This window comes from Solanum verrucosum, unplaced genomic scaffold (genome assembly GCF_900185275.1).
Source record: "Solanum verrucosum unplaced genomic scaffold, falcon-dt-bn FXZP01000261.1, whole genome shotgun sequence".
Taxonomy (NCBI): domain Eukaryota; kingdom Viridiplantae; phylum Streptophyta; class Magnoliopsida; order Solanales; family Solanaceae; genus Solanum; species Solanum verrucosum.
In genome coordinates, this window is record NW_026019969.1 from 7461259 (window position 1) to 7486105 (window position 24847).

Below are 24847 nucleotides of genomic sequence, written 5' to 3' on the forward strand. Positions count from 1 at the left end.
CGATATTGAAGTAGTTCTAGATTGAATTTTGGATATGTTGTAAATCAACAAGTCTATTTTTTATAAAATCAATCTAATCATGATTTTGATCTTTTTACGATAAGATATACATTTTTTTACCACAAATATATCGAGATATAATAATTATGACAAAAAGGAAAAAAAAAACTTATCGTCCTTGCTTGCAAATCGTTCACAAAACTATTGTTGAAGACCTCAAGAAATAATGCTACAACTAATGAGAAGCATAATCTATTAATAAACCTCAAAAAGTAGCTACTTCATCAAATTTGTCTCTTCATGAATTTGGTCAAGTTGAGGCGGTAGACATATCATCACTTTAATTTTCACTTCAAATAATCCTATAGAAAATGGTTGATATTCCTCCCGTTAATTTTTACTTGTCACTTATTTCTAAAAAAAAAAATTATTTTTATTTATTACTTTTGACATATAAAAATAATAATTATATTTTTTCATGTTTTTATTCACGATATTAAATACCTTATTATTCAAATCATTTTCTGAATACAAACATTATTATTTTATTTAATAAAAATAGTTTGATAATTGTTCACTTCAAATAATCTCATATAATTCATGCAAGAAGTTTACTTCTTTCATAGGTGGCATTTAATGCTACTTCTTTGTGACACGACTGGGCCACCAATTTTGAATAATAGTCAAAATTCAAAATTTGAACCTACTTGTGGAACCTTGTGAAGTTCTGATCGAAGTAGGTTATTAATTAAAATAATATATATTTTTTTGAAATTTTGCAAAATTAAATATACGTAGAAGTTACATTATATATATATAAATTTTAAATGTAAATTTTATCGTCAAATATGGTTTATTAATTCATTTAAGGCTAAAATGTTGCTGACACTAATAACATTTTTTATTACGGAATGTAGGGTTGTCAATGGAATGGTTCGGTCGGTTATTTTTTTTAAATTATAATTTATACCATTCTAATTTTTTGGGTATTTTATAAAATATAATCAAAATTAGATTTTTTTAAATCATCCCAATTATATCGATTTCTTTTCGATATCGGTATGGTTCGATTAATTTATGATATTTTTTATTTTTAAAATATCACCTCAAACTACACTATTATTATTAAAATATTTCTTTCGCAAACAAGTTCTTGAAAGTCACTTCAATTCTAAGGGCAAATATAAACTCAAAGTTAGATGGCAAGGACAAATATATATATATATAAAATATGACAAAGGGTAAATATAATCCTTTTTCTAAAAATATAAGAGCAAATATGATCCTTTTCCGTTTAAAAATATCCCCAATAACATTTTTTTTCATATCCAAATTTTATTTATAAATAGCTTATTAATATGTTAAATCCACCCTGAAAACGCGGGTTCAGCAGTGATGCCCAAAAACACGGAGGGAGAATGCGCACACACGCCAGCTATGTTGTTGTTAACCAAAACGTAATTTTTCTTTTTATCTTTTCTCATTTCTTGGAAAAGCATAGTATTTCGTGTCAACAAGAAAATCAAATCACATGGTTTAATTTCTCCATAATGCTGGAATTATATATCTCAGGTTTGGTTTTCTCCGTCATTTGGTACCCCTTTTTGTTTTTTTTTTCCTTCAAAATTAATCGATGATTGATTTGTTGATATGGACATTCTCAATCCAAGAATTTAAAGGTTGTATATTTATTTAAAATTGAATGTGGGTTTTTGATTACTCTCTTATTTGTGTACCCTTTGTTCTTGTTTTGGGATTCTGATTTGAATGGTATAGATTTGGGTATCCTCCTTTAATGCTGATATTGCTGTTTGTCTGCATTTTAATAGATTATCTTTACCCTCATTACAGTCTTGTTTTGGGGGTGGGGTACTGCTTTCTCGATTTGTGTGATTTGGGGCTGGTTAGATAACTAAAAATCAATTTCTTATGCAATAACCAGATGGTGATGAAAAATAACGGATTAAACTAGGCGAAAATAATCCAGAAACCATACAGGTCCTTGATGTATGATCCTAATGTTTGCTGAGGCAATTTTCAGATTCTATATTTTTAATATTTGGAAGGGGTCTAAAATTTCTCTTTTTTCTTCCTAGGATGAGCCAGTGTGGAAATCATCCCGCAAAGATAATTGGTGTTAGTAAAGTATTTTTCAGGTGAGTTTATCTAAGAGGTTTTTTTTGTGATAAATTGGAAAGGGTTTTTTCTACTGTTATGATGTTTGTATCTATTAATAAGAGTACCCTTTTTTTGCAGTTCAGGGTTTAGGAGATTCTGTATTTCTGGTCCATGCAGTTGGGAATGCACGGAAATCTTGTGGCAGTAGTCTAATGTTCTATTGGAGTGTAGTCTTGGGGTTGTTCTAGGTTAGCAATGGAAAGTAAAGTAGTAGATGAAAATGAGGAAGGCCCGGTTGTTCCCATGCGAGTTGATAGATTTGGTTTTGTAAAGCAGGAACATGGTCCTACTGAAGGTTTAGCAAGGAGCCGGTCGGCCTTTGAATATCAGAGGTAGGGACCTCTTTTTAGATTTATCAGTTGCTGTAGTTAAACTGGAGTTTTAATTTTTCTTGTCCTATTTCGACTTCTCCAACAGACTCTTGTTCTCTTTCTCCACACTCACTCAATTTGCCATCCTGAAGACTGAAATATAAACATATTTTGGTGATATCACAAAATTTAAATGGTGCTTCTTCAGATGTTTAATCAACAAACTCCGCACTAAGGAGAAACTAATTCAAATGCAGTGCTCCTGTGCGATGAACAACTTTGTTCTGAAGTATTTCTACTGGTGTTTGGTGCAATGAATCTTTATTAGTAATATTTGTGTACGAGAAGTAAATCGTAGGGTTACACATACAAGTCAACATATTTGTGTCAGGAATAATAGCATTTTATTTTTTTTGAAAATGGTAACGATGTATTATATCACAAGAGTACATGGGTTGTACTCAAACCTTATATACAGATGCACTCTAGACACTCCTACTCTATTTCTATATTGAGTCTAAAACATCAACTATAGAGGCAGTGTCATTTGAGTATAATTGATTACACCAAAAACATAACAACAAAATGCAGTTTAGTTTAACATCCTGCACACTATTTTCTATGCCTTCAAAACATCTGGAATTCCTTTCTTTCCAGATTGCCCACCATATTGAAGCAGGGATAATTCTCCATCTAGTTCTGTCTTTTGCAAGGGCACCTGCCTCCTCCCAGCTGTACAATGCCTCAGTAACTCTCCTAGGCATAGTCCAGGATATGCCTTCAAGACTCAAGAAAATCCTCCAAAGCTGCCGAGTGTATATGTCAGGAATAATAGCATTAAACTGGTACGAATAGAGTAGAATGGATATATGGATACAACTGAACCCAATTAGTTTGGAATTAACGAGTGTGTGTTTTTTAGAAAGGTAACGAAAGAATTATGGTGTATTAATTGATTGGTTGATTCTCTTATTACATTTATTAAAAATATTTTGCAGAGATGAAAGAAGGATTAGGAAATGGAGAAAAATGATAGGTGTTGGAGGAAGTGATTGGAAGCAGTATGTTCGGAGGAAACCACATGTTGTTAAAAGACGAATACGGAAAGGAATTCCTGATTGCCTGAGGGGGCTTGTCTGGCAGCTAATTTCTGGAAGTCGAGACCTCTTGTTGTTAAATCCTGGAGTTTATGAGGTAGGAGTTAACTTTTGTCCGGTTTTATTCTTCTTTGTTTTCTGGAAATAGTCTTGCTGCTTCTGTTACTAATGGAGATAGATAATTTGTGTGAGCCTAGGAGAAAAGCTTAAAGTCCTACCTTTTTGGCTAATTTTTGTAGTTTCGGGCTAATTCTGCTTTTCAATTGATTGCTCATTCCTTGACATGTTCTTTTTTGCTTTACCTGTGTAATGGAAATCACTCATCTGATTAGCGTTTTATCTGCTGCAGCAACTAATCATATATGAGACTTCAGCTTCCGAGTTGGATATTATTCGAGATATTTCTCGCACCTTTCCTTCACATGTTTTCTTTCAGCAGAGACACGGACCTGGTCAAAGGTCTCTTTACAATGTTCTGAAAGCATATTCTGTCTTTGACCGAGATGTTGGATACGTACAGGTATGCATCTTTAAATTATTGATTCATATGTGATCTAGTGTATGGTTATCAATTTGGGATGATACTGATCATTTTGATTGCAGGGCATGGGATTCGTGGCAGGTCTGCTTCTTCTTTACATGAGTGAAGAAGATGCATTTTGGTTACTGGTTGCATTGTTGAAGGGAGCCGTTCACACTCCTATGGAAGGAATGTACTTGGTAAGCCTTCACCTTCAAACAGCTTGATGCAACCCCTGATAAATGTATATGGTCAATACATTTGAACTAAAAGGGATTCGGATGTGAAATATCTGATCAATTCCTAAGCTTGAAGAATTTGACTGTTCTTTTAGACCCCACTATTGACCATGGTATCCAAGTTAAACACCGAAATTATGTTTTTTTTTTATCCTTAATGCGATCAGCTGCATACAAATCCAGAAAACCACTTCCATAGTCTAGGGTCCATTTAATAGTTAAACATAACCACATGATGTGTCTCTGTGTCCATATAGAGCCTATATCTAGTATCAGCTACTCTCTCCTTTCCAATTTATACAGTGCTGTTTGATTTCGTACATGTCTTTCCAATTTATATGATGGTGTTCAATTTTGACACAGTTTAAGATATTCATTTTTGTCTTATGTATTATATCAGTTTGTAACGGGAAAAAAAGAGTGAATTAATGGTTGAAAAGTTAGCTTGATAGAGAAGACGTCGCATGAGAGTTAAAAATTTATATAATTAAATGGATTTGAATTCTTAGAGCGGAAAAGGGTAAAAAATACCCTTAAAAAACTATTCGAAATAGCTCATATTTACCCTTAAACCATATTTCGGCTCAAAACTACCCTTTCCGTCAAACTATTGGGTCAAAAGTACCCTTCTTATTAACGGAAGTTGTTAAATGCCATGTGGATGCCACATTGCATGCCAATACTAATTACTCTTTTTTTTCACTGCCACATAGACTAAATCCCTAAATCCTAATTACTCTTTCTTTTCCCCCTCATTTCATTATTTTCCATAAACGATTTCACCCCTTCTCCCTCATAGAAGTATGTTATTGAACAAGTAAACTTTATCACCGATAACCAGAAAACATTCAGCAATAGAACACCAACAATCGTAACTTGATAAACCAATTTGCAAAATGAGGAACATTAACAGTGGAAGCAAATATTTGAACTTCATACAAAACATGTTGAGCACAAAACACACTACTCCAAAACAAAACCCCCCACTAGCTTGTTGTTTGTTAAAAACCAACAGAGTTGGTCAATAGCTGGATATATACTGTAAAGAACTAATGAAGAAATAGAGAAACTGGAAATAAACTTCACAAAAGCTGGACATAAACTAAGTAAAGAACTAATGAAGAAATGCCTTACCAAACATTAAGTAAAAACTGGAAATAAACATCACAAAATCTGGACAAAAACGAAACTTCAATGAGGGAGAAGGGGTGAAATCGTTTCTGGAAAATAATGAAATGAGGGAAAGAAAAGAGTAATTAGGATTTAGGGATTTAGTCTATGTGGCAGTGGTAAAAAAGAGTAATTAGTATTGGCATGCAATGTGACATTCACATGGCATTTAACAACTTCCGTTAATAAGAAGGGTACTTTTGACCCAATAGTTTGACGGGAAGGGTAGTTTTGAGCCGAAATATAGTTTAAGGGTAAATATGAGCTATTTCGGATAGTTTAAGGGTATTTTTGACCCTTTTCCGTTCTTAGAGTGGTGAATGTTGGATAGAGATTAAATTGTGTCTAATATTTTGGCATATTCCAAGCTAGGGTCACCTTTTACATGATTTCATTCTTACATTTAATATGCTAGTAGTTACATAAGTCCCCAATAACGTATCTTTAAGGTTTCTACTGGATGTGGAACGGAGTGGTAATCTCATCTGCATGTGGAGCAATAGGATTACTCTAAGTAACTTCGGATTGTTTTATGGCAAGGTTGAAATGCCTTATTCTCTTGGACGGTTTGTGTTCTTTGTGCTCTTCCTCCATATACTAATAAAGTGAGAGTTGGGCCTCATCACATATTGTGTGATCTCAGTCCAATATAAAGTTGGCATCACATATTGTTATTTAAACACTTTTACTGAAGTTGGAAGCTGCAGCATAATTGCCTTGAGGTTGCTTTTCAACCTATCTGAAGTTGTCAAAGTTCTGATAAGCTGGTCCATTGCTTCTTTTCTTTTTTTTTTGCAGTAAATAAATAATTGTGGTTAAGAACGATATATGAGAATCAATGTACCAAGTTGTTTGTTGTCCAGTTCTGTATTATATTAGATGTTACATGAAATTCCGTCATTTTTTATGATGTCCATGAATTCTCTACTATCATGATCTCTGATCCTGGCTGTTGCTATATTTCTCTTGAGACTTTCAGCTGCTTCCACGTATTAGGAAGTCTTTGTTTTGATTACATAACATCTGTCATATGGCCTACTTTATATTAAAATAATAAATGTTGTACATGCGGATTAGGTAGGATTGCCTCTAGTCCAGCAATACCTCTTTCAGTTTGATCATTTGGTGAAAGAGCACATGCCGAAGTTGGGTGAACATTTTGCTCAGGAAATGATAAATCCCAGCATGTATGCCAGTCAATGGTTCATAACAGTTTTCTCGTACTCTTTTCCATTTCACTTGGCTCTCAGAATTTGGGATGTCTTTCTTTTTGAGGTCAGTAATCTACCATTATTATATCCACTCTCTGATGCCTGGATTTACTGTTGAGCTTACCGAGTTCACTGTACCAGGGTGTTAAAGTAGTCTTCAAAGTTGGCTTGGCTCTATTGAAATATTGCCACGATGATCTGGTAAGTTTTAAATACAGAAACGTTAATAAATGCTACTTTTTCATGCTCCTACAGGTTAGTACAACTATAACACTCTCTTATTCGCAGGTAAAGTTGCCATTTGAGAAACTCATACATGCTTTGCGCAACTTCCCTGAGGATGCCATGAATCCAGATATACTTTTACCAATGGCTTTTTCAATCAAGGCTAGCCCTCTCTCTCTCTCTCTCCTCTCTCTCTCTCTCTCTCTCTCTCCCTTCCCCCCTCCTTCCCTGTGATTAGCCAAGACTCTCCTCGCCTAGCAGTGATATGTAAGGGTTAGACAAATGCTTGTAGGTTCCTATATTATTTTTCAGAGTGATACTTTTGATTTCCCATTTATCTTTCCAAAGACTGTTTTCTGGGAAGGGATGAAGTTGGAATAACTGAGGAAAACATTATAAATTGGAATTGACACACAGATAAAAGGAAACTAATGGAAACATTAACTTGTAATGATTTTGTACAAGACAAGCAATATGCAGTACAATTTAGCAATTTGAAGGGAGGTTCACATGATTAATCCTAATTTGACTTCACCGGCTAGGGAAAAACATCCTTGACCTTCTAAGACATTTCCGAAGAAACCAAATAAAAAACTAATAATAATAATAATAACTATAATAAAAAAATGAAAAGTAAGAAAACATTTGTAGTCCAAGCGCATGCACTGCTTCTCAATATGTTCACGTACAAAACATTGTTTTATTCTCCTTATGGATGTAAGTATTACTAGAATACTCCTTATGTATTCTTTGTTTATAATACAAGTTACCTTTCTCAAAAAAAAAACATTGTTTTATTCTTATTTTATAGAACTAGGCAATAAAACACTGTTTTCTTGCATAATTAGTTCAAGTTCTTTGACTGTTGTTCCTTGAGCGAATTGTCTAAGTAATGTTTGTTTTCTTTCTCTGGTGCTGTGTCTTGTTATCTACTGTGCGTCATTTCAGTTGTTCTGTAGTTCTTAACCAGTGTTTATACGTTTCCTGTACATGTGATGGATGCCTCATAACTTTGAAAATTTTATGTCAAGCTTCAGTCTGAAGTGTGAAAATGTTCAACTCAAACTAGGCACTCTACCTTGTATTGAAATTTATTTCTCATTGTTATACATGATCACAGCCATCAACTTTTTTATTTGTGGGTAGTTTTGCATCAGTTGTGCTTGTGTTTTCTCTTGCATGTCTATTTGTACATCTTCCTTGGCCATTTTGATGCATTCCTCATCTGGTAGTGGTGTGGTTAATCAGCAGTTCATAGGTTTAACTTAAATTGGTGGATGTTTAGCAGCCATAGGCTTGTGAACCTAGAAAGTTTTTTTTTTTTGTCTCTATGTGGATCTATATACTAAAGTAGTTTGAGTAGATACAAGTAGAATCTAACCAGTACAGGCTTGTTGTAAGGCTGCTGAGTTTGGCTCAAGGAGAGCTTCATAAATGGATTAAGTTCAGAAGCAAAACTCTAGCATGATAACTGATGAATATTAAATAAAATTGAATGCATACAGATTGCAAGCCTGTCGGTTAAGTAGCGCTATAAAGCTGTATGTGGCAAAGATTTGTTTCCAAACCTATGCAAGGATTAAAGGGAAGGAATTGTTATTAGCTAATTAGTAATTATAGGATACTTGATGATATTTCTTTACATATTTGATTTCTCAGAAAGAGTAGTTAATCTGGATATAAACACAAGACTGAAAATCTAAAGGGAAACTAAAGGCTCTCAAGCATCTGACTGAATCCTCATTTGATTGCTGTCCCCCTGTGTCATCTCGTTAAGCTATTTCTCATTTGTATTTATCCTTTTCATTTAATAGGTTTCCAAGAATTTGGTGGAACTGAAGCAGGAATATGAACAGCAACGGCTGAAACCTCCTGAATCCCCAGTCAAACAGTAAGATGTACCAAATGCAAAATACCTCTGGAGAAACAATCAACCAGCTTTTGTGCATAAACTTGGATTCTTTAGTTGAAAAAAAGTCTCAGCTGATGTACATAATCACATTGATCAGATTACGCGGGCCATACAGTTTTTAGTACAAAATAGTCTATTATTTGAAGGAGAAGGCGCCTCAGTCTTTGCCATGAGGGTCAATTGTACAAGTCTAACTAGTCTTCTTATGTTAAAAAATGTTATGTCCATCTCTCTCTCTCTTTGTAAAGGTAGTTTTCTGATCAGTTTACACGCATTTAGACTGTTCTACTGGATTCCTGCTAACTGTGTGGTTTGTTATGTCAAATCTTTTTTAGACAGCTAAATAATGATGTAGCTTCTGTCCTGTTTGAATGTGGAAGAAAAAATTTAGCAAGCCACTAGGATAATTTCAGTGACTTAGCAACCTTATCCTGTGATGTGAGATATGGTTCCTGTCTCAATCTATAAGCTGAGTCAGCCTCATTAGGTTTAGCTATAACTAACCACATGAGTTAGTGGCATTTTAATATGTTTTAGCTGGATTTGTCAGAAGAAAACATGCATTTGGCAGTGGCGAAAAATCTTTGCTTCTTAATTTTTTTGTTTTATATATTTACATAAACAGATCTCTAAGACTTTATTCTATAGTTTCTTTTTCTAATTATAAACCATTTTCATTGGTTCTCAACTAAAGAGTTGTGTGGTCTCCCACATCATCGTGATATTAGTTAGAGTATTATATTATAATTGGTGCGGCGACTCGAATGATTACTAATGCTAGATTATTACAACAATCTAATTTCACAAGTGGGATTTAGTGAGGGTAAAGTGTACGTAGACTTTATCACTACCCTTGTGGGGTAGAGAGGTTATGGTTGTTTACAATAAATCTGTCTCTCAAAGTCAGGAAAATGTTAGTTACAATTTATTTCCCACTCTAAAGATGAAATGATGTTTTAAGGGGTCTTCAGCCAAATCATTGTCTTTTATCTTTAGTAAGGGGTGGATAGTGAATGGTGATGGTGACTCCTATCAACTAATTGCAAACAAGAACTGTCAAGCATTAATAAAAATGCTAGCTCTTGTTTGTTGCTACAACACAATAAGGAAAAATGAAATGTTTCCTCAACTTGCATTAGTAGGGGAACAGCTGTTTTACCATAGTAGTACTAATCAGTACCAGTTGAAGTAGGACCATCCAAACCAGCCTGTGAATCATCCAAACTATACTTTGGATGGTATCACATGAGTTTCCTTCACACTTGGCCGAGGCCAACTTGTGTGCATCACGACTATTCCACCAGAGAAACCTGTTGAAAATGATTCAGCAGGTCATTCCTGAAACTGATTTTGCCTCTCACCAACACAATAACTAGTAACTCTTCCTGTCAATGCTTAGGCAGATGAAACGAAATCACATTGCATATTTTGTTTCTGATGGTATTCACATTAGAAGAAAATAAATTACAATACTACTTGAATGTTGAATACCGAAGCAAAAAATTCTTCTGTACACAAACCCCGCCCCTGATTGCTTCCAGTTTAGTTACAAGACCATCAAGTCCACAACAATTAACTCCCTATCTACTTTCATACAAGGAAAGAACCAAAATAAGAAGAAAAAACAAGGTACAAATAAAAGATAATAAAAAAGAATAGAACCCTTAAAGGGGGGGGGGAGAAAAGTAGTCAATCTCTGACCAGCAATATACCAGCAGAAACAGTTCATCCTCCTACTCAGTTTGATCCGGTAGACTTTCATTACGATTGTAAGTGGCACACTCCTCATAAATGACCAGAAAGCTGTGTCTTAGATGGTTATACTTGATGGTTCCTTCTACTTTCCGACCTTGGATCTGGGTTGTCACTCTTGTCAGTGTCGTAGTTTTGAGAATCACTCTCCCCGTTACCTGCTTGAGATCTTCGTTGCCTTCGATCCTGCAGTGGAGAAAATGAAAATGATACATAAGTTTCTCATTTGATAAAGAATGGCACCAACACCCCATCCCTCCCTCCATCAGTTGAAAAAGTTCCTACATAAGGGAAGAATGACCAAATACACAAAGCCATATTCATAAATTCTAGGACATGAATATGCTTATCCAACACCTTCTACAAGCAATGCAGATTGAATAAGAAGAAACTGCTAGTAAGCTTCACAAAATTAACACATATGTTCAAACAAAGACAGAATTTATTGGATCTATAACAGGGATCACAGTTAAAACAAAATAAGAAACTTGAGGGTCCATAACATTGCAAGAGAAGAAAAGAGAGGACACAAACACGGACACCAACCTCTCTTGGTATGGGATATTCCTCTGATTCAAGCATACGAACAACTTGGCTCATCTTTGGTCTCTTGTCAGAATCTGGATCAACACATCTCAGAGCAGTCAGAAGGGCTCTTTTGAGAGCTCTTGTTGGTGGCCTTGTTTCAATATTTGGATCTACTACTTCCTCAGAGCGCCTGCTTCCAACCATCATTTTCAACCAATCAACAAGATTCACCTGCAACCACATAAGTCTAATACTTTAAGAGTCTGTTTGTAGAGCAAAAATCAGAGTAGGATATTCGTATAAAAAAGGTGGTGAGGGAGATTGAAAAGGACATCAACATAAACATTTAGAGGCCAAAATGAAAAACAGATTTGCTTGACAAATCCTCCAGTAGAACTCAAGCTCTGGTGAGAAATTTTACCGAGGTTGGAAAGATTCAGATGTGATTCTACTAATATCCATGTCATAATATAAAACTTTGTGGGCCATTGGTAGTGAAAGACCATAAAATTCGAATATTAATCAGCTTTTATTCACCTTTCCGTTGGGCTTGATGGCGTGAGCTATAAGATTACTATTTATACCAATTAATGGACAGCCGGAAGATATACATACTGACCACACAAAGCACCAGATTCGGACACTAGATAGCTATAAAAAAATTGATAGGTCACTAGTAAGTTGTTATGAATGTTGTCTTGATATGTACAAAATATATATCATTAAGACATCGTAAAAAGAGATGAAAGACAACCAAATATTGTCTCGTAAAGAAACAAGAAATAGCAGCATTACCATTTACCAATACTAGCTTTTTGTTCAGATAATGTAATGAATAGTGAACAAGGCTAAAGCATGGGACATTCTCTTAAACTATAATTCAGCAGAAGGCTGAAGTATTGAGCATGGTTTATGACAAGATCAATCGCTGGAATCAGGTGAGTTGGAATATCCTTCTCAAAGATTCATAGCATGTGAACATTGGTTATGGTACATGATATATCAAGAACAAGTAATCAGGAGAAAATTCAAGGGAAACTAAATAGAAAATGACAATGAGACAAATATCAGAAAACCAGCAAGACGAGTATTAATAAAGATCTTTTCTGCCATAGATCTGGGCACAATCAGTTTTACAGCTTCTTCAATAATGAAGATGCAGATGAGATATTTTCATCAGTGTGCTAATTAGATCTTAAGATAAGGGATGAAGGATAACAAACCTCTTGGGCAGGACGGCCATAGTCCACAGGATCTCTTCCTGTGATTGATTCTAACAACACTACCCCAAAGCTATAAACATCACTCTTTTCATTCAAGAGACCAGTATTTGCATATTCAGGAGCCACATACCTGTCAAATATTTGCAAGGATGTGAAATAATATAATACTGCAAAACTTCTGTTTCAACTTTTTATATCTAAAGAGGTAATAAAGCATGACACCAGAAGTTGAAGTTTGTAAAGTCCAGAAGACCAGAACATGAAGCAAGCTGGAATGGAATCAAAAGGAGCAGAAGGAAGAAACTAACCCAAAGGTACCCATGACTCGAGTTGTGATATGACTTTTACCAGCACCAAGCAGTTTGGCCAGACCAAAATCAGAGACCTTCGCATTGAAGTCATCATCAATCAATATATTACTTGATTTTATATCTCGATGAACAACTTTGGGCTCAATATTCTCATGCAAATAGGCAAGACTGCAAGAAATGATAGCACATCAAGAGATCTATATTATTCCAAAATAGATTTAGCTGAATGAACTTACGCTTTAGCTGTCCCAAGGAGAACCTTCATTCTAGCCTCCCAAGTTAGATACCCGTGGTGTCGCATGGCTCCATGAAGCCACTGTTCCAAATTGCCATTGTTGACATATTCGTAAACCAGCATCCTGAGATAATGAATTAGAACAGAGCTGTTAGAAATGCTAAACAAGAAAGAACATAATACTCATCCAATTACTTCACAAGCGCGTGAAAGTAAATGAACAATTCAAAGCTTCATTTTTCGTGTCCAAAAAGGTATAGGACTATCAGGGACTTCCATATGGGGAAATACCTGTGAGTTCCTTCAATGCAGTATCCTAGAAGGCGGACCAAATTTTTGTGACGCACATGGCCAATGGCTTCAACCTCCACTTGGAACTCTTTCTCTGCTTGGCCTCTGGGACAAAGATCTTAAATTCAAACTCAAGCCGGCAACTAAAACAAAAGGATCAGTAAGGAAAGCATTAAAATTTGATTTTATCAACTCACAGATTGTTGAGGAGCTTCTTAATAGCTACAGGTGTTCCATTAATCAAATTCCCCCGGTAGACAATGCCATATCCACCCTCACCGAGAATATTCTCCTTTGAAAACCGGCCTGTTGCAAGCTCAAGATCTCTCAATGTAAACCAGTGGCCCCAACCCAAGTGAGAAAACTCAGGTAATCCGGTTAGAGGAGAAGGAGCAGTTATTGGATGTGAATTATAAGCTTTATACATTGCACTTTTGCATGAACTCCCTTCTTCTCCTGATTGTGATCCACAACAGTCCTTGTCAACATGATGGAAGGAACCTGATTGACTGCTGTTATCTGCATTCTTTTTCCCCATTCCAAGATGAACCAGAACCCTATCTGATTCTTTATCACTGGTTTTGTCATGAATGGTGAGAAGAATTCCGTCTCGTGGAGAAAAATTATTTGTTGATACTTGCTCTACCCGAACTTCTTTAATTTCTTTAGAAACTGTTGGTATTTGGCTAACAGGGAGATTGTCTGTACCTCTTCTCGACTTCCTCCGTAAAGTGAGATACAATGTCAACAGTAAGAGGATTGCCACAATAAAAATCCCAACAAAAATTCCGATCAATTGCCAGACCTTGAGACCAAAAACAGCAGTTTTTTTGGATAACTCATCGTTTAGACTACCAGCCATCTTCTAGGATGTCAACAGACCTATAAAAATAGTATAAATTGAATGATGATCGGCAACATTACACGAAAAACACACATCTAACACAGTGTTAGTTTAATCAAACCCAATATGTAACTGAAGTCCTAATTGCAACTCCAAGTCAAACAGAAAATATGAGCATTTCCACATCCCACCCCCTTATACTACCAATGAGTAGTGATCAAACCACAAAAAAGCAAACAGCAAATTCATAAACTGGCCCAGTCAACCAAGAGATCATATAACAAGATCCACTAACAGAGAATGTAAAGCAGCACAAACAAATGCCCCTGTGAAACCCCTGATGCCAATGTTGGTAAAATAAAACAAGAAATGCAAAACAATGGAAACAGAGAGAAATAAAGTTGATGACTTTAAGAAAGTTCACATTTTTATAATCCCCATACCTTTCTGAGATATTACCCAAAACCAAATCTTCAATGCCCAGATCTCAAGAACTCCACCATCATTAACCAATCCCTACAGATCTTGACCAAGAAAACCCCAAATGTCAAAATGACCAAATTCCAAGAACACACAAAAATAAACCGTCTTCAGAGCAACACAAGTTAAATAGCAAAATTAATATTACAATCTTGTATTTGATTCTTCACAGCATTGAGAGATTCAAGTCCAAATCTAAGCTGAGATGGTGTTTTCTTAGACCACCACCTGCCCCCCTCAACAGTAAACCAGATAACAACAACAAAAGTACTAAATTTACAAAAGAGAGTAAAGATACATAGAATTGTAATAATGTATATGATTTATTTTTTGTGGACAACTTTTTTAGAATAGTAATATGACAGAGAAGGAAAGGAAGGATGGAGTTATCAGTGGTAGGTGATAAGGAAATGCCTTACAAACAGTAAAAGGGAAGTTATGGAAGAGGTGCAAGGCAAACTCTTAGTTGGCACCCCAACCCCTTTTTTTAATTTCTTATGAAGATGACTGATTATCAGAATTCAGAAAGAAAATAAAAAATAAAAAATAAAAAAAAACTTTACTGCCATTAACATACTAGTATTAGAAAATATCAACTTCTCAAGACAAAATTAATAATATAAAACAAGACAAATGCTATTATCATATACTAAAATTCAGATACCATAAATTTGGCTTTTTTAAGTTTTCTTACCAATCTTGGAAGAAGATAATCCACAATAAGGTGATGTAATGTAATAGTAGTGTGTACTAAAAGTAGAGTAACTTTGTATGGTCTTTCTTTTTTTATATACTTACTTGTAGGGAGGAAAGGATAGAAAGAAACAAGAAAAAGTAAGGAAGCAAATGACAGGCTTTGTTTGGATGAGGGGAAGGCATTCAGTAACTCACTGACTTGGGGTTTGGGTGGATGACATCCTGGACTCTTGTGGACCTTGTGTGGACTCTGGACCAATTCAACAAGTTTTTTCTTCCCTTTTCAGGTTTTTACTATTCCTGTTTTTCCTATGTCATGTCTTCTTCATTTTGGTTTTTTTCTTTATAATGATTTTACTGATTAGATTCATCGAACCTTATTCATGATGTTATATTAGATATGTTATTGTTGTTAGTGTTGTTATTGTCATTTTACTGCTAATTACACAATGGAAGTGTTACAGAAATAAAAACAATAACGTGTACTCCATCTAATTCATATTTGGGATATGACATATCCCAAAGAAAAATATTTAAACACGTAAATTAAAGATTATTTTTCTTTTGATTATTATCAAAATGTTTTCTATAAAATGTAAAGTAGTTAAAAATCTCATTAAATAAAGGGTTATATTTTAAATAATTCATTTATTTTGTACCATGAAAAAAGTCTGTATGATTCACTTGATATGAACCAGACCAGAGAGAGTATGAATTAGCATATGAATATTGAGTTAAGCTACTTCAGATAATGTGTAATTTATGTAGGGAGATCGACACATATGATTTCTAGAAGTATCAAATACTAAATAATAATGATCGTCCACCCAATTGAGAAATTAAAAAAATTAATTGAGTACAAAATTTATTTACAAGCAGTACCTTATTATGATCTTCAATGTATTTTAACTTATTGTGAATTGAATCAATCCAACTTCATTGTAAATTATGAGCGTTTCTTTTAAGAAACTTAAAAGCATATTTCAACAGAGAATATGTACTTTCAATTTCGAGTTATTAACATTGAGGGCTCATTTGTTAACTGATGGTATAAATTACATTTTATGAGAATATTCTCGAATTTTTTAATTTAAGTTATTATTTCTATAATTGAGTTATTACTATTGTAACGATCAAACATTATTATCAATAATAAAAATATTTATTACACATATAATTGCAAAAACTAGTGACCTATTTTTGGCGCTATATGCTTAGTTGCACCCACCTTACATTCCTAAAAAAGTGGTATGACTAAACAAGTTAATTGATGCAATCAATCAAAAATCAGCCTAAAGTTAATCAAGGAAGTATTTTCAACAAACCCATTTAGCCATATAGGATTATATTAAAGAGGAAATACTCCTCTTTTAATTCAATTTTTACTATTATTGGACGTGATTAGTATGGACAAAATATGAAAAAGAAACAAGGGTTGTGTTTTGTATTATGGAAAACATTTTTCGTAAAATATATTTTAATTTTTTTTTTATGTTTAGTTAATTTAATTTTTTTGAAAAACATTTTTTAAAATAGATTTTTTTTTTCTCCCCAAATCTAATCAAAACTTTCATTCAACTTTACCTCGACTCACGACCCCAATCTGACTCAAATTAGGGTCGGGTTTCAGATTAGCATCGAGCGTTAGGAGTCATGACAGTTAGTTGGGTTTCGGGTTGAGGTCAAACCCAGGATCTCGGGTCGAGGATAGAATCTCGGATTGCGGTCATGAGAAGTTGGGTCTCGAATTGGGAATCGGATCGGGTTGGGAGTTTGAAGAAAATATGTGAATTGTTTAATTAACACCTAATTCACATGGACCAGAACTATACCAAATTAAAGAAAGAAAGAAAAAAGTCTCTTTTTCTTTTAATCTTCTTTAAACTGTCGGTTAGTTATTTTAAAATACTAATACGGCTGATAATGAGGAATCTAATTTGCTTAAAGGACTTTAATGAAAGATAAAGGTTTTGCCTTATAGTTGAAGCTAATAATAACGTAAGTCATCATTATAAATATATGATAGAAAGAACGTATTAACCTAGTTTATAAAGGACCTTGCCTTACATTTGTAGGTTAGAAGAAATTTTATAATGTTTTCCAGGGTCCCTTATGTCTCAAATTAAAAAAATTATTTGAATTAAAAGATAAGAAAAATAATACTATCATGGTTTTGGCCAACCGCATTAACTTTGTTATGAATTATAATAAATAAATTATATCATTATTGTGATAGTCTTTGAAGCTACCTTCCATATAATATTCAATAATCAATAATCAATAATTCATCAGTTATAATTTGCCAAGTTGAACACAAATGTTATGTATTAAAAAAGTCAAACCATTCTACTAATATTTATATACTTACTTTTAGTTCTGGCAGGAAAAAGAACAAATGTACTTTGGTGAACTAGTGATTTGAATTTATTAATTATTAATATTATCAGTGGGCAACTGTATTGTAATGTTTATTTCATTATTATTATTATTATTATTATATAATTATTATTATTATTATTATATTTGTTGGTCAAAGAATCTACAATTTTACGATAATTATTCCTAAAGATGTATGGGCAATACCTACATTGCTAATGCTACAGTTGGAATTTCTTGTTTTTCATATAACACATGAGTTGATTTCTGTAGGAATTATATTTTATTCCATGGTAAATAGTTATGAAAAGAGGGACTAATTCTCTATTATCATGGTTAAATCTCTATTTATGATAAGATAATCGTTACTAAGAACCAATTAAGTAATAAGATTGCGGACGCTAATTACGGGTAAATCATATCTCATTTGCGGCAAGCACGGGATATATAGAGCCGGTTTGACATTGCTGTTGGGAGGCAAAAATATTTATTTTGACAAAAATATTTTTATTGAAAAATTAAGTGTTTGATAAATCAGTAAAAGTGCATTTAAATGGAAGTAGAAACAGTTTTTCTGTTGTTCGGAAGAAGCTAAAAATTTATGTTTTTTAAAAAAACAGAAGGAGAAACAAAAAATTATTTTTCTCAAGACTAAAATTTCTTTTTTCATATATACATAATTACATATTTATCAATATATTTATTATTAATTAATTAGCATATTTCATAAGTTTGGTTAAACTTCATTTAAGAATTTTATTTTATATTTTATATAAAAAATTATAATTTATTTTACGTTTATATATTATATATATATATATATATATATATATATATATATATATATATATATATATATATTATTTTACGTATTATTTTGTAGAATTAGAAAAAAGGTAACAATAATATTTTCAAGATGAGGAAAAAGATGAAGAAAATAACAATCAAAGATTTAAGCCTCCCAAACAAGGTATAATATTGATTAAAAAGTTAAACTTGTGAATTTTAATTTTTTAAAAATAAAAATTTAATTAACTTTTTATAATAGATATTTAAAATAGTTTCTCTCTATAAAATAATTTTACTATTAGAAGTGCATTAATAGTTGATTTTTGTCGTAATTTGACTCTCAAAAATACTTTTTTTTTTCAAAATTAATCAAACACAATTTGCTTATGAAAAACACTTTTCAAATGAATTAGCCAAACACGAATTGCTTTTTTTCAAAAGCACTTTTCTAAAAAAACATTTTAAAAAGATACTTCTAAAAATAACTTTTTTTAATAGCATGACTCATAGTCCTAAACCAAATTAAGCTTTTTATCATACCTCCTCACAAGTGTGGGTAAGGTTATTAATTCAGTCAAATTCAATAATTTCAACTAAAACTCTATAGAAAGTTAGTGTTAAATATGAAAAGAAAATATTAATTTAAAACTCAGAAAGTATAGAATTTTAAATTTATAAATTTCAAATCTTAATTCTGGCACTGCTAGCCTAATTATGTTATATTTATCTTGAGACCAATGTGTCCCTTTCGTTTATTGTCCTCCATTAAATTTCTTAGTACTACTTTTCACATGATCCAACTTTTTCTCTCCTTCCCGCATTAATTTTCACCCGGTCACATGATTTTTGTTCAATTTAACTTTTAAATGATAAATTGAGTATTTGGTCAAGCTCAGTTATTATAAATTACACAATAATATATATTGCTTTTGTCCTTAATTACTTGTTTATTTTTGAATTAACACATTTATTAAGAAATCAATTAATGACAAAGTGAATTTACCATTTTACTCCTATTAATTATGAAGTAGATGAAAAGTTCTGCATTATTCAAAGTAATTAGTCATTTAATTGAGGGTATAATAGGTAAAAAAAAGTTGTCCTTTCTTGATTTGTCAAAATGGACAAGTAATTAGGAACAATTATAAAAGAAAAAGTAGACAAGTAATTAGAGACAGAGGGAATAGTACTACTACTCCCTCTATGCAGTTTTTTTTTCCTTTCCTTTAAATTGACTTTAAAATGTCAAACTATGCTGGGTGAAATTTATTTTCTGGAATTAAACTTAAAAGTTTATAATGAAATGACATACTCCCTTCGCTTAACAATAGTTGTCCATTATATTATTTTGAGATGTCTGAAATACTTGTCTACCTTATGAAATCAATGGATAATTTTACATTTAGTTTCTAATTTACCCTTATCATTAACTAGTGTACCTGTCCGCGCTTCGTGCGGTTATAAGAAAAACTTAAATATATTTTTAAATAATTAACGTCACTATTTGATAAATGTTTTAATAAATAATATAATAAAAGAGAGAAATAAATTAACATACGATTTTGATATTACTTATTCAGAAAAATTGCTAAAAATAAATTTTTATACTGATAAAAGAGTTGAAAATATAAATGTTGATATGAAAAGCTTCAGTTAATTGACAATCTAATTATCATAGTTTCATACTAAATTCAATAATTTTTATAGAAACGTTATTGGTTCAATCAACAATATTAAATCTACTCGATCATAAATTACGTGACTTTATATTTTATAAGTGACACAATAATGCAAATAAATAAATAAAGATACATTTATGGTAAATCATAGTGAGAAAGAAAAATACTTGTATTATATTCTAACATAGTTGTGCACGAAATTCAAATGTTAGTGACATATTTTTTCGATGTTAATACTGACACTCATCTAATGCAATTTGTGTCTCATAAAATTCATTAATATTAAATTTTGTGTATTTAAACTCCCATTTTTGTAGAGACATTGCAAGAAGGGAGAATTAAATTGCAATAGTGCAACATTACGGTTGAAGTTATATTTTTACAATAAAAAATAAAAAAATTAAACACATAACATAAATTGAGATATAAAATATAAGTCATGATATCATTTAGAGACTTGGTGTGATATTTACCTAATCCAATTGTATAGAGATTATCAAAGAGCGACAAAGAAATAGTTTTTTAAAGTAATACGTGTATGCAATGTTGAAGATAGGACAATAAAAAGTTTGACAACATAAATATAATTATTTTTATCATTAAAATATTATCGTGGTAATTATTATAAATAAATTGAAGTAATAACTCTCCAAAAGATAACTCCTTCTTTAATGTAGAAAAAATAAAAGAAGCTTTTATTTGCTTTCAATAATAATCAATTTAATACACATTAATCATTTATTCACATTTATTATGGGAAAAAGAAAAAAAATGACTCTTATTATCCTTATATACACCCAATTTATGAAGTTAAGAATAAAATTAATTTTTATATATGATTTTTTAACACTTTTAACATAAATTTGTTATTGAAAAAATTAAGTGATGGAATTTAAAGTTTTTCTCAAAAATAAAAGAGAGTTAAGGAAATTATGTTTTTAGTTTTTTATTTATTTATATGTATATAATTCCTAGTTTTACTACACATATAAATTTTATCATTTTTTTTATAAAAAAAAATTAATACCGTTACTTATAGGACAACAATATGAAATATCAAATGATATCATGAACATGATTATTAATATAATTTAAGAGTTATGATCATCAAAAGTCATTAAAGTATGGAAAATAAAGATACTTAATTTTTTATATTAATCATATGAATCAATGAAGGAGTAGTAATTGATACATTCATTTTTGTACAATAGTAAGAAATAAATAAACAGAAGAATTGTCCAAAAAAATAAAATAAATAAGATTCTTGGCCAAAGAGATGTGCTACACCACTTTTTTATATCTAGATAATTCTTATGTTGGTACAAAAAGTAGATTGAGAGTGAACATCTTCACTAAATCATTTTTATCCGAAACAAATACTTTTGTATATCAATTCTGACCAAACATATTGTAATAGTGATCTCTGAAAATCTCAAAAACTTGAGAACTTCTAATATTATTATTATTATTAATAATAATAATAAATAAATAAACAAAAAATATGAAGACTATAAAGTTCCATATCAATAAACATCTTTTTATAAATTATACAATATTTTAAAATTATGAATTAACTTAACATTCTCGTGTTCCATCATAAATTAAAAGTTGATTTACATGACTACAAAACTATATACACATGCTTTATTGAGTAGCATACATGTATGCCTTGCTTTCTTTTTCGCTTCTATTTTCAATAATATCCTGACATGAAAACGAAATAAGTTAACATTACAACAACAACAAATTATAAAAATGAAGTTAGCTAATCAAATAAAAACTTTAAAGAATATTTAATTATGAGTTAAAGATAAAGAAAAGATTTTTTTTATCAATATAACAGAACCTAATGCTCCAAAAACTACAAAAAGAAGAAAAAAAGAAATTCTCTATAGACTACAAAGAGAAGCAAAAAGAAAAAATCAAACAGTTTTGTCCAAAAAAACTTTGTGATTCATATTATCATGAATTCAAAAATAATAATATTGAATGTATAATTGCGAAAGAGAAAAAGTGATAACTATATTAGGCACATCAAATAATTTTACCTTGTAAAATCGAACTGTATAAAAATATCTAACAACCTTCATTATAGATCTCTCCTACAAAATCAGATCAAAGAAGACAAAAAATTAACCAACAAAAGAGATAAAAGATAAAGAATGAGGAAAAATGTAAAAAAATAATAATCATCATATATGTCTCAAAATAGGTTTTTTTAAGTGTGATTTTAAGATGACATAAATTTGTATATTAAATTATTTGAAGGTTATGAATATGAAAGGTTAGGAATTATGGACATTATTAATATTTATGTAATTGAAGAGGTATGAAAATAAAATAATTGAAAGAAATAAGAGAAAAATGCCAAAAAAAACCACAAAAAAAATAAAATAAGAATCAAAACCTTAGAGAGCGCCACGTCACCGTTTTCATATCCAACTTTATTATAATATATAGATTATATTCATTTTCATATTAACATTTTTCAAGACATTGTATTTATTACTCCATCCGTCCCATTTTATATGTCACTTTTTTACTTTGCACTTGCATTAAGAAATGATGTAACTTTACCCTTCTACCCTTATTTAATGTTTTCTTAAGTCAACTTTATAATAAATAATGAATACATTTTCAAGATTAATTAACTACTCTATCAAGGGTATAATAGGCAAAATATGGTAATTTGTGCATAAAATTTATAAAATGACAAGTATTGTGGTCTAGCTATTATTAGAAAGGGATGACATATAAAATGAGACGGAAGGAGTATATTCAAAGGGTGATATAGTAAATTACCCTTCTATTTATAGTTTCTTAAGAATTGTGTCAAATTAATAGTGGATAATTATTGTTGAACAGAGATGAAGTAATAAATTATACAAAAGTACAATCATGTAAAAAGTTCAAAGTTTTCTCTTTCCCAACAAATAACAGTTCACCTTAAAACATAGGCAATCGTGTAGGATAAAAAGTTTGTTACAATTAATTATAAACATTGAATATGGGTAAATTCTTATTTAATGTGTTTCAGCAACAAAAAAAAAAAAATGCAAGGAAGAAACAGACCAAATTAAAGAGACGGTTACGTTTAATTTTTTAATTTTTCATGTTTGATTGGTCAAAATGTTTATATTTTTTTTAGAAATCGATTCCTTAAAAATATTTTCTTGGTGGCATAAGTGACAATTCAAGTTTATTATCTCCTTCTCACACATCTCTCGCCCATCCCCCCTCCCCTTCTCGGCTTCTCCCCATCCCATCCCCAAATAATGTTTTGTTAAATAATATATAAAATGAGACAATATTATCTTGCTTACTTATCAAACACTAGAAAATAAATAAGAAATTCACTTGTTTTCTGAAAGAAAAAAAAAATTCTACAAATAAATTTTGGTAGAAAACATTTTTCTTCCTAACAAACACACATGTGAAAAAATTACATCATGGATCTTTAGCTTTTCCTCCAAGTCTTTTCCTTCTAGATGCCATACCTTATTACCTTTGTCTCTTCTTAAGACTTTTCACCTAAAAATTTGAGAAAAAAAGAAATTGTGAAGGGGGATATGTTTAGGACTTTAGGTAAAGTAATAAAAATAATGATTAGCAAATAGATTGTCAAATTCTTTTGGACAAAATAGGTTATTAAATCAATGTTGCTATTAGGATTCGACAAAGAAATCCCACCAATTCTTGTTGATCTTAAAGACATTTTGCCACATAACTAATCAGTAATTAATTAAAGTCAACTTTATAATTTAGTGATAGCAAAAAGTCCATTTAACTGGAAAATCACATTTTGATTCTCAGTTCTCACTTCTCAACCTTCCAGAAATAAAGAAACAGGCTTTTCACGTTGAAAAGTTATTACCAATTTTTCTTCTTTCATTCTAATCACTAATAATGCACGTAGTTATTTAAATTAGAAATTGAATATTATAATCTAGTCATATTACGTGTATAGTTTGGTTGTTGTTAATTTATGTATAACAAATTTTCTAAATTGCTAATTACGAAAGTGTCATGTTACAGGCGGTTTCCTCCAACAACTAAATACATTAATTAATATAATAAACAATGTTCTAATCTCACTTTATACTCGCAGAATCAAAGTAATTACTATTTTTAAAACACGTTTTTGGAGGAAGGAAATATGTTTATTCTTTTTGTGATATTTATTTCTAAGATGTGTCCACCTAGTAATACAACTTGACTTGTATAAATATATATAGGCATGAGTCTGGAACTTCGGAGTTTCTTAATTAAGGGTTGTTTAGACATGCAATATGAAATCAGATTAATATAAAGTTTGAAATTATGTTTTATTGAAGACACTACAATTAGTTAGCTAGTTAGTAATTAGCTAAATTAGTAAGTTAGTTGTAGATTAGCTGACTTAGCAGAGTAGTTAGTTAATAGTACAATTTAGTTATAACTAACTTGATCAGCGGTGTGAAGAAAAGTACATGTATATATATTCTCTAGAATACTCTGTAACCAATTCATTCAATACAATACACAATTTTATTCTTTACTGTTGATTTTCTTCCTCTTAGACTCGCAGAACCTCCATTGGAGGACTTAACATGGTATCAGATCTAGAGATCGGATCAACAACAATGGCTACTGAAAATGAGCTTGTTATTCCTTACACTCACCCTCTCTACTTGCATCCATCGGATACTCCAAGATCTGTGCTCTGTCCTGTTAAGTTGACAGGATCGGAGAACTATGGGTTATGGCGGAGGTCCATGCAAATTGCTTTGCAAGCTAAGAG

The 24847-nt window shown here is 31.5% G+C and overlaps 3 protein-coding genes across 8 annotated transcripts in view; 1 reads left to right on the forward strand and 2 right to left on the reverse strand.

Moving 5' to 3' along the window:
* The window catches only part of LOC125815508 (shaggy-related protein kinase NtK-1), a 177200-nt gene that overhangs the window by 114849 nt on the left and 37504 nt on the right, over positions 1-24847 (reverse strand). Inside the window, exon 1 of one of the 2 annotated variants that reach the window (XM_049494991.1) lies at positions 21965-21976. The exons of the other annotated variant lie outside the window; for it this stretch is intronic. The gene's annotated coding sequence lies outside the window, so the exon portion shown is untranslated. Of the gene's footprint in view, positions 1-21964; positions 21977-24847 lie in introns of those variants that run through there. 2 annotated transcript variants of the gene reach the window in all.
* On the forward strand, positions 1378-8919 carry LOC125815515 (uncharacterized). 4 transcript variants are annotated; one of them, XM_049495002.1, is made up of 10 exons: positions 1378-1457; positions 2097-2156; positions 2257-2510; positions 3488-3683; positions 3936-4106; positions 4190-4306; positions 6593-6790; positions 6868-6927; positions 7015-7113; positions 8766-8919. In XM_049495002.1, the coding sequence occupies exons 3-10, from the start codon at positions 2374-2376 to the stop codon at positions 8844-8846; spliced, it is 1059 nt and encodes a 352-aa protein (XP_049350959.1). In that variant the 5' UTR covers positions 1378-1457; positions 2097-2156; positions 2257-2373; the 3' UTR covers positions 8847-8919. The 4 variants fall into 4 exon arrangements, with proteins under 4 accessions (XP_049350959.1, XP_049350961.1, XP_049350960.1 ...); XM_049495003.1 differs by having other exon boundaries at positions 1386-1572; positions 2262-2510; XM_049495001.1 differs by having other exon boundaries at positions 1427-1572.
* LOC125815498 (probable receptor-like protein kinase At5g18500) lies at positions 10259-15246 on the reverse strand. Of its 2 annotated transcripts, XM_049494977.1 has the most exons (9): positions 15222-15246; positions 14491-14571; positions 13401-14085; positions 13204-13308; positions 12914-13036; positions 12675-12845; positions 12367-12496; positions 11162-11374; positions 10259-10801 (listed from the first exon to the last, which is right to left on the reverse strand). In XM_049494977.1, the coding sequence occupies exons 3-9, from the start codon at positions 14063-14065 to the stop codon at positions 10682-10684; spliced, it is 1527 nt and encodes a 508-aa protein (XP_049350934.1). In that variant the 5' UTR covers positions 14066-14085; positions 14491-14571; positions 15222-15246; the 3' UTR covers positions 10259-10681. The 2 variants fall into 2 exon arrangements, with proteins under 2 accessions (XP_049350934.1, XP_049350935.1); XM_049494978.1 differs by lacking the exon at positions 14491-14571 and having other exon boundaries at positions 15222-15244.

Excerpts from the sequence above, each read along its gene's own strand:
- LOC125815515 (XM_049495002.1), top strand. The coding sequence starts at position 2,374 with ATGGAAAGTAAAGTAGTAGATGAAAATGAGGAAGGCCCGGTTGTTCCC. Across the intron at positions 3,684-3,935 it reads TAAATCCTGGAGTTTATGAG|CAACTAATCATATATGAGAC; the intron begins GTAGGAGTTAAC and ends TATCTGCTGCAG. Across the intron at positions 7,114-8,765 it reads CAATGGCTTTTTCAATCAAG|GTTTCCAAGAATTTGGTGGA; the intron begins GCTAGCCCTCTC and ends TTCATTTAATAG.
- LOC125815498 (XM_049494977.1), bottom strand. The coding sequence starts at position 14,065 with ATGGCTGGTAGTCTAAACGATGAGTTATCCAAAAAAACTGCTGTTTTT. Across the intron at positions 13,309-13,400 it reads AAGAAGCTCCTCAACAATCT|AGGCCAAGCAGAGAAAGAGT; the intron begins GTGAGTTGATAA and ends TCTTTGTCCCAG. Across the intron at positions 11,375-12,366 it reads ATGGCCGTCCTGCCCAAGAG|GTGAATCTTGTTGATTGGTT; the intron begins GTTTGTTATCCT and ends ATGTGGTTGCAG.